At 34.8% G+C, this 9277-nt stretch overlaps 1 protein-coding gene and 1 long non-coding RNA gene across 2 annotated transcripts; both read right to left on the bottom strand.

Moving 5' to 3' along the window:
- Positions 1 to 268: 268 nt before the first annotated feature.
- On the bottom strand, positions 269 to 1498 carry LOC122597059. The gene is made up of 3 exons (XR_006323409.1): positions 1384 to 1498; positions 991 to 1117; positions 269 to 470 (listed from the first exon to the last, which is right to left on the bottom strand). It is a non-coding gene; the product is annotated as an uncharacterized LOC122597059 (long non-coding RNA).
- Positions 1499 to 2139: 641 nt separating this feature from the next.
- LOC122609278 (putative clathrin assembly protein At2g01600) lies at positions 2140 to 8805 on the bottom strand. The gene is made up of 14 exons (XM_043782335.1): positions 8531 to 8805; positions 8337 to 8406; positions 8152 to 8249; positions 6664 to 6802; positions 6406 to 6536; positions 4885 to 4977; positions 4681 to 4797; positions 4537 to 4602; positions 4066 to 4146; positions 3903 to 3980; positions 3621 to 3815; positions 3458 to 3533; positions 3237 to 3352; positions 2140 to 2772 (listed from the first exon to the last, which is right to left on the bottom strand). Exons 1-14 carry the CDS (start codon positions 8618 to 8620, stop codon positions 2395 to 2397), a joined length of 1728 nt encoding a protein of 575 aa, XP_043638270.1. The 5' UTR covers positions 8621 to 8805; the 3' UTR covers positions 2140 to 2394.
- Between the last annotated feature and the right edge of the window lie 472 nt (positions 8806 to 9277).

The following is a 9277-nucleotide window of genomic DNA, read 5'->3' as shown; positions in this document are numbered from 1 at the left end:
GGCCTAACGGTCGAGTTAACGGCAACCTCCGACAGGAGGTCGTCATCGTTAGACAGCTGTGTGGAAATCGTTGGCTTGGAGACACAAGCATGAGTCGTGTGTACCCGTGCACGTGATTTATCGTACTGTTTGTCGGCTAGGCCGTCGTAGGGTTCGGAGCCTATTGCTAGTCTCGTTTCAGTCTCCGAGCCGTCATTGCCGGAGAGTCCGGAGCCTATGGGATGGTACGTCATCAAAGGGAAACTGAGATAAATATCAAGGAATTTACTTAATTGCTGGTGCTTCAGAAGTTCATAATCAGTTACACTCAAAATAGCAAGTTAAGGAAGAACAGGTAGTTCAATTTTATTGTAACGAAAGAATCTTACATGCCCATGTTCAACATAACAAAATAGAAAAGGAATGCCTTCACATTGTCTTTCAAGATCCTCAATCTGCTCCTTTGTTGATGGCTTTGCCACTGTCAAGGACTAAACAAAATAAAAATAATCTTAAGAAATTTTCTGTGCTCAGATTAATGCATTACATGAAACTACATAGAATATTCACATTTATGAGCAACAATATGCATAAAATTGCAAATGGTTGTTTATGTAACTGTTATCTTACTGGTTGATGCAGATAATAAAAATTGGATTGCCCGGACTAGACTTTTTGAAGTTGCTGTTTGGAGGGTAAACATCAAAAACTGTTTGGAGGCTATTAATCATAGAGCCATTCCCAACTCTTCCGTCCAGTGAGCCTCAGTGACATTTTTCATATATAAAATCAACACACCCTACATTGTAAATAAGTTTTTTTTTTTTTTAATAAAACAACATTATGAAGTAGTATAACAGAAAGGTTACTAGCTTTCTAAAATTGACAACATACTTTTTCAATTGTTCAACTTTTTTCGGGTTGGCCTAATAGGAACATATCACAGCCGAAAATTAGTAAGTTAACCCAATCAAAATGAGTGGAAAAGTAGGCTGCTACTCACAAAAGTACCTCGGCTGCAGCTCTGGTATATCAGCCAAGCTTAAAAGAGGATAAGCTACCTCTGAATTCTGAATCACTCGACACGCCTGACCAGTCTTCCGTTTCCATTCTTATACAATGTGCTTATTACATAAACCTATATCCATAGCAACAAGAAAAATACATAAATATATATTTATCAGATGACATACAAATATATAATCTAAACTAGACACTGGTCCAAGAAGCCAATATATATAAATTAATAGTATTAGTCTGATAATGTCAAAAACGATATAAATAAATACATATATATAGAGAGATGAAGAAACGGAATCAAAAAAGAGATAAAAACAAATTAGTTTATTAGTTATAAAGATAATGAGCTAGCTAGGGATTAAATCAAAGGGATACATACAGTACCTTTCTTTTGATTAAATGGGGAGAGGTGGAAACAAAAGATGTCTAAAGCCAGCGCGTAGAGTTCGATCACCGACTTGGTTGTGTGTTGCAGTGTACCTTTCTTTTGATTACGGAGTAATCTTGCAATGCAAGGATTTTAAATAAAAAATTTCATTTAGGCTCCATGAAAATTAACTTCGGGCCATATGAAAGCATTCGTCATTCGTGCCTCAAAACGTCTTGTGTATTATTAAATTCTTTTCAAGAGTATTACCAACATCAAAAAAAAGGAGTGATAAATCTATTACAAATTGAAAGAAAGTCCTCTTACAGTTTTTTGATTTCAAGAGAATCCACAAGAAAACCAAAAACTATACCGTCATGGTTTGGTTTAGGATGTCAGGAGCATCATATATTACGCAGCGTTGGATGGTGGTATGGTAAACATCCATCAATTTATATAAATCCTCTTCCTTTAGTTTATAAAATTTACCAGCAATATAAAGCCTTTCACTAAGAAAAATGATGAATATGTTTCTACCACTAAAGAGAAAGAAGATACATCTGTATGTAAATTTTCCAACAAAGGTTTATTACTACAGTGAAAAAATACCAAAAAAAATGTGTATGACAACATTCCTCATTCGATTCATGAAACCAAAGTTCAACAAATCAGTATCCTTTGATTCGACCTGCCTAGATTAGAAAGAAACAAGGTTTAACAAGTTGCTCCCTTTTGCTATGTTTTTGGCTCTACGAAAACTACTAAAAAAAAAAAAAAGAAAGCAAGATGTGAATTGACACAAGAAGCAGTAGCATGTTTACAAGCAAATCACATGACCATATTATCAACCAAGAGTGAGTCGCGGATTACAACTACTTACGACTCGCAGAAATCTTATGACTAACAAGAATATTTCATCTATTTCTTGATCGAATTCAAAATCACAACAAATACCTCATCATATATACTACCAAAGTTACTTCTTTAGTTCTTTTTTCTTCAAATTTTGAACATAGATCACGATTGTATTATAATAAGGTTGGTCCAAATGGATTGCTTGTTTGGGGATGAGCACCATTGTTGACTGGAAACGCACCAAACCCTGAATCGACAAAAGGGTTTGGTGGGGCCATCATCAGATTCTGTTGTGGCTGTGGAGATCCGTAAGTGGCAGATGGTTGATATGGACCGAAGGGGTTTGCCTGGTATGGTGTGGGGTTGGCCTGATACGATGTGGGGTTTGCCTGGTAGGGTGTCATTTGAGTTTGAGCCGATGGGCCCGACATAAACGGATCAGCAGATTCAAACGGGTTAGGTGCTGGAGATCCATACACAGGTTGCTGGGAGGCTCTATATGCTCCTTCATCATATAAACTGTTCAGTGTGAGCGAGTCCAATCCACCAGCCTACAGGAACAAAAAATACTAAAATGTTAAAGGAAACAACAGTACAACATGAGAGAAAGAACAGTGTGCAATCGCCATCCTTTTATCTACCAGATGTGTCAAATTGGGTTATGTATTTATCTCAAATGGGTTAGACACAGAATATTTGATACAAAATAGGTCTGATGAGTCAAGTGGGCCATACAGGTTGAGCATCACCTAATGCTTATTTTTAATGCATACAACCTTCTAGATTGCCTTGCTTCAAAAAGAGTCTAGGTCATCAATGCAAAAAAACTAATAATAACCTTTTTTCTTAAACAAATGGCGTTCAAAAGCGTTTGAGGGTCAACCTCACCAACCCGTAACAACTCGAACATAAAGATATCCATTTTGACCTGAACCCAAATTGACCCCTCGACCAACCACCCACTCAAACCCTCTCAATTTCATGTTTGCAACAAAAATATCAGAGCAAAGTATACCAGTTGCCTATCCTGGACCGAAGAGATATCAGTACTAGGAGTGGTGACCAGAGCAAGTTCCCAACCAGATGGATCAAAATCTTTTGCTTGAAAAGCAGATCCAGAAGATGTAGTATCTACGGAAATATAAAATGCAATTTGTCACCAAACAGCATTAAAATAATCACTTGCAATAATATTACAAAAGGCATTTGAAAAACAATAGTCCGATCATTTCTTACCAGAAGGAACAATGGCAAGAGCTAGTGCATTACTTTCCTCAATAGCTGATCCTTGAGGCACATCAAAGTTTAGTCCCTAAACCAAATAATTTCAGTAAACCAGCATATATGAGAGATGGATAATGTATTTATTATATTAATTAACAGAATTTAGATAAAATACCAATAAATCATCAGGGTCTCTGCTGTTAAAAGTTGGTGGGGGAGCCGGTTGTGTAGGCTCGGGAACATCATTTGAAGCTATGAAGTCATCTGTAGGCTGTGCTTTGGCTTCATCAACTGGTGACACTGCATCTTCTTCATGAGGTGAGGTATCTTCTTCTGGTTTATATGTCAACATAAGCCTTTCTGGATATTCCTGAATATAAATTCCCATAAATCATAAAATAATCACAAAACATACTGTAAACAAAGTAATTAGAGAAACAAAGGTCACAACACTCACAATCTGTGTGGGCCCAGCAACCAACCTTGGCGCCTCTCTTATATACTCTTCCATTGTTGCAAGAAAAGATTGTGGAGGCTGAAATAGTGTCAAAAGAAGGTAATTTACAATAATGTCCTGGAAAATTTAATTACAAAATATGACATAAGAGTAAGAATCATACCTCTCTAAGAACAGGAAATTGGAAATTTCTAGCAAGCTCCAGTCCTTTGCAAACTTCATAAAAGTCAGAAAGACTTCCAGCCTGCATAAGATCCAGTTAACAATTCAATTATGCACTACTGGTTCAAATTATGTAGAGATGGAAAGAGGGGTTGTATGAGTGTTGGGTCAAAATGGGTAACTTTCATATGGGTTAGTTCATGTTGACCTGAAAGGCTGAAACATTATTTGTCTAATATTTAAAAAAAACATACTCATATATAAATAATTAGTCTGGCAAATATGATCAGTAAACGCATTTTATTTTATGAACACTTTAGCTCATTAAATACAATGATTTAGCCACACTTCCTCTTTGGCTATATTTTTTTATTTTACCCATTATAAATAGAACATAGCCCCAATTAAATGCATAAACAGATGGGTTGAAAATGCCACATCTACAAAAATCTATTATGTATGTTTTAGTTACCTGCTGACCAGCTCTTTTGTATATATCCAAGGCTTTGATAGCTTCATGTCTTGGCATCTCGAAAAACTACATACAAAGAAGCGTGTATATATTAAAGTAAGGAGAAAAGAAGCATTATTTTCTTCTCAAATGGTTTTAGCTTACCTTATCGATAAGATTGATGATTCCATCATTGACAGCACAGTAGATTTTAAAACTCTCTTTAAGTACCAATGCCAACGCGTATTGAATCAAATAATTGCCAACAGCTGCACCCTCAGGCTGCAGAAGACAGATAAAGAGAACTTTAATTGACTTTTGATATATTCAGGCCAATATATTTACTTGAAATGTTAAAAGATAACTTGCCCTGCATCCCATAAGACGATATAGTAGCTGCTGTAAAGAAGGCAGTTGTTCCAATAGTTCTTCACTTTCTAGATCCCTCGTTTTGCTATAACCCTGCATTTACAAGTAATATTGACCTTATAAAGAAGCTCTAGCTCTCCAAATGCTTGAATTTATACAAATGGCATATGTGCCACTTATTGAAATGCAAGAACATGAACTTTGTCACAGACTCACAGAAAATAATAATAAATTAAATGCAAGAGCATTCATGAAGAAACTTCATCCAATGTCACTGATTCTCCGTCCACATGATCCAATCAGATGACATCTTTTTTATTTTTATGTAATGGAACATTCTCTCTAACACCACCACCGGGAAAATACAAAGATAGTTAGAAACGTCAAAAATCGACAGGCGACGCCACTTTGAAATTGCACAGGCTAGTTAAGTATCAAACAATATTGTAAGACACATTATTTTTAGATAAAATACCAGATGCTACAAAAAAGGACCAATACATTATCCCATTTAATATAAGACAAGAAAACATTTTCATAATAACAATGAAGTCTCAAAGAAAGCAAAGAACTACCAAAGGTAACATTTGCTTTCTGTAGTAAGCCCTAGCAAATTACTAAAGATAAATATAAATAATAGTATTTGATAAATAATATCAAGTATACTTGAACCCAAATACTTAATACACAAGGGTCTCATAAAAAGCATTTAAATAGCGCAATATGTTTATGCCCTTTATGCAAAATCATCAGGTGCAAATTAGTAGGTAGCTGGTAAATCACTGAACACCAGGTAAAGAGTTTTATGTCAAGAAGTTATATTTGTCAACTAAAAAATAGTAATACTACGAACTATACTGAATGAACATTTAAGTAGTAGAATAAAAAATTCAATTTTTTTATATCTTTTGAGTATTGTCTATGCAATGGAATGCAAAGGGGTACATTAGTGCTCTAGCATTTTTCATTTGTTTCCATTTATTGTCTCTATTATGTAAGATGAACCCAATTATTTTGTGCAACCATAAATTCACATTTTCATTATTAACTATCTAACATAAGTACGTGCCAAATGTATTATTGTTTTATCTATTTGAATACTCTATTTGGGTATTTGTAGGTGTAGTTAAACTCCTTGTGTAGTAAATTCTATGAAAATATGTTTACTTCCTAAGGGATAAGGATAGATGCTTCACAACTAACATAAACTTATTCTAACTTTTTTTTTGAAAAGGTAAACTCATTCTAACTTAATCCTTGTTCGAATAGTATATTTATATAAATGGATCTAATAACACCATTTACCATACTTGTAAAGATCATATAAACCAACCTTGTTGCTGCTAAAGCATCCAAATCAGCATTAGCTGCTTTATTAAAACAATGATAGAACTCTTATCTGAACATCAGATAATTCAACTTGAAACTAAAAAGAAATGATGGATTTTTAGCTCATCTTTTATTATTAGTGCGGTTATATCCTTTAAAGTCATATATAAGATGCAACTTCAGATTCCATACCTTATTATCTTGACCTTGAGCTGGTCTAGGGATTCGCTCAGCTTCAATGTCATACTTCAGAATTCTGAAGCACTCAAGTCGTTCTTCTAAGAAAAGGCCATATGTGCGCACCCAGGCAGAACAATCCCAAGCTGGTAAAAGAATTTGATGAATTCCGTAAGTTCTCAATCATCTTGAAACTTCTAACCATAAGTATAAAACGAAGTAAAAATAAAGATAACAGCTAACTATCATAGTTTCTAGTTTGGCTTTACTAACCAATGGGGCTTGAATCATCCTTGAAATTAGCTAGTTGAAGAACACGCCCTCTCTGTTGAAAATTTAGAAGTTCTTCCCTGAATGTAGGATCACCCTCCCTTAATGTCCTGTGGATAACTATCAGTGTCTTCAATGCTACCTGTTGAAAAACCAAAAGGTGAGAAAAAATATATATAACACACAAAATTTTCTTACAGCAGGCAGGTGCAATTAGATGTTTCAGCCCATTTGTACCAGTGCATGTCCATTTAGCTAGTGTTTATTCGATAAATTGGGTCAAACAAGTAAAGATTCTAAACAAACAGATAGCAAAACGAGTCAAATGGGTCGAATAAGTGAAACAGGTCAAAATCTGCCTGACGGGTATCCCATTTCTTAAACCATTCTTAAATCATACTACTTAGAAGCTACATAATTATCAGTACACCTCTTTTATATAAAAACTCACAAGAGAAGGTATATAGAATCAGGTTACCACAACATGACATGACCTTCCTGGAGATAAATATTACCAGCATCAACCTGAACCCTATATGCCATGTTACCCAACTTGCTAGTATTGCACACATATGTACGAGTGTACGACTGTCTAAATCCACTCTTGTCGGAGGTCTTTCTAGAAACAATCTCTCAATCCTCCAATAGAGGTGACTGTCTAAATCTCACCTCCCTAAACCCCGCTTCCGGCAGGATTGGGTATCCTTGTTGTAAAGAGCAATGCATCGAAAGCGTTAACAATTTTTTGTGTTCACTTGCAGAGACCACGAGGCACAGTGAGAGCATTCTAATTGAAACAACTAGTTACAACAAGTTTCGACCTTTATAAATCCCACAGCTTCAAGAAAACTTGAACATAGTTTATAAGTTGCAGTCTTACTCGTTATACCTTGGGTTCCAGTAATAAATTGGGATCAAATATAAATATGGTTGCTTCAGAAGACGGTCACAACTTCCTATAAGTTACATTGAAGTAATTGGAAGAAAGAAGAAAGAATACAGGGGAAAAGATAATCTCTATACTCTATAGGGACAATATGCTGAGAGCAAGCATAGTGATACTAAACCAAATCCAAAGTGAAATCAGACCCTACATGTCATTTCTCAATACCATGACCATCCATTCACCCACAAAACGTTATGGAAAAGATTGGACGCTCTGTCAAGAACGGTTGTAGCACCATTGGATGACCCAGCTATAGAATACAATAAAAATGAGATTAACTAGTAACATAACATATACATTTGGAGAAGTTGTAAAGATTTCATCTGGGTGAGAAATCAGACGGCTTTGAAAACAGTCCTGAATATGAATTTTCGTATCTAAAGGTCAATTAGTCAAACACATAGTCTTCGCTTTAACAATAGTTAGATTAACTGTATACCTTTTACTACTACTACTACTACACACTGCTTGCATCGAATCCATCTATACACATAATAACTCAATTTGAATAACTAAAAGGAAGCAAAAAACGAATAAAATCATACCGTCCAGTTACGGGTCTTGGCTAATCTCCTAGCTAAAGCATGTAAACAGTACTGCACATCGGCTCTCGGCCTAATCGCAGACGTATACGCCAATATCTCTATATACACAAAACAAACCACCATTAACTTCAATTTCAAAAAAAAATCAAAAATTGAAAAAAAAAAAAGAAAAAAAAGGAAGTTACTTCTGATGTGTCTTTCTTTGGGTGGACATTCAACATGATTAGTAGCTTTAACAATTGCAACATCAACTTCCTAATTTCACAAACAGACCAAACCCTAATTATTTATGTATTATATTATTTAATTATCATATATAGATATAGATACAACATATATATGTATATATATATACGAAATGAATGGAAAAAGGGGGGACCTTGAAATCGGAATTGACGTGGGCTAAACCAACAGTAGTTTGATCTTTGAGAGCGCCATAGGCTTTCCGCCATGTTTGCATACTACCCATTTATTAATAGCTTTTTATATCTATATATATATATATGTGTTTGTGTGTGTGTGTGTGTGAGAGATTGGGAGAAAAAAGAAACGGTGGAACCGATAGATCGGCAGAGAAAAATGGATATTTGATTTAGGGGGAGTTTTCTTTGTGGGCAATACAAAGCATCCAAAGATGGACAGAAAGCAATTGCACACCAAAATCACGCTGTTATTATTATTATTTTTTTTTTTAAATTGGAATTGGAAGTAAAATGATATTCGAAGAAAAAAAGTTTTTTTTTTTTTTTTTATTATTATTTTAGTTTGATAGATTATTTCATTTCTAAATTCGTGTTGTGTAGGGGAATATGGTCAACTTAGTTGGCTTTTGGTGGCTGGCTGGCCGTCATCACATTTCCATCCATTCTTTTCTTTTCTATATTTTTTATTTTATACATATTTATTTATGGTTATTATTTGAGGCATCTCCTTTTTGACTTTTTTCTTTTCTTTTTCTTGAACCATAATTTGTATCTGTTATTGTTGTTATCAATATTTAAAGAGGGGTTTCAGCAAGCCGGTTGGACCATTTCCATAGAAATATTTCGAACCGGTTTTTTCTCGGATTTTTACCTTTTTTTATAATATTAAAACTGGTTAATTTTTCATTTTCGGATGCTTTTGG

The sequence above is a fragment of the Erigeron canadensis genome, chromosome 1 (genome assembly GCF_010389155.1).
Source record: "Erigeron canadensis isolate Cc75 chromosome 1, C_canadensis_v1, whole genome shotgun sequence".
Taxonomy (NCBI): Eukaryota; Viridiplantae; Streptophyta; class Magnoliopsida; order Asterales; family Asteraceae; genus Erigeron; species Erigeron canadensis.
This window is presented reverse-complemented; position numbering and strand designations above follow the sequence as displayed.

Excerpts from the sequence above, each read along its gene's own strand:
- LOC122609278 (XM_043782335.1), bottom strand. The coding sequence starts at position 8,620 with ATGGGTAGTATGCAAACATGGCGGAAAGCCTATGGCGCTCTCAAAGAT. Across the intron at positions 4,798-4,884 it reads ATCGTCTTATGGGATGCAGG|CCTGAGGGTGCAGCTGTTGG; the intron begins GCAAGTTATCTT and ends TGTCTTCTGCAG. Across the intron at positions 3,353-3,457 it reads TCTTGCCATTGTTCCTTCTG|ATACTACATCTTCTGGATCT; the intron begins GTAAGAAATGAT and ends ATATTTCCGTAG.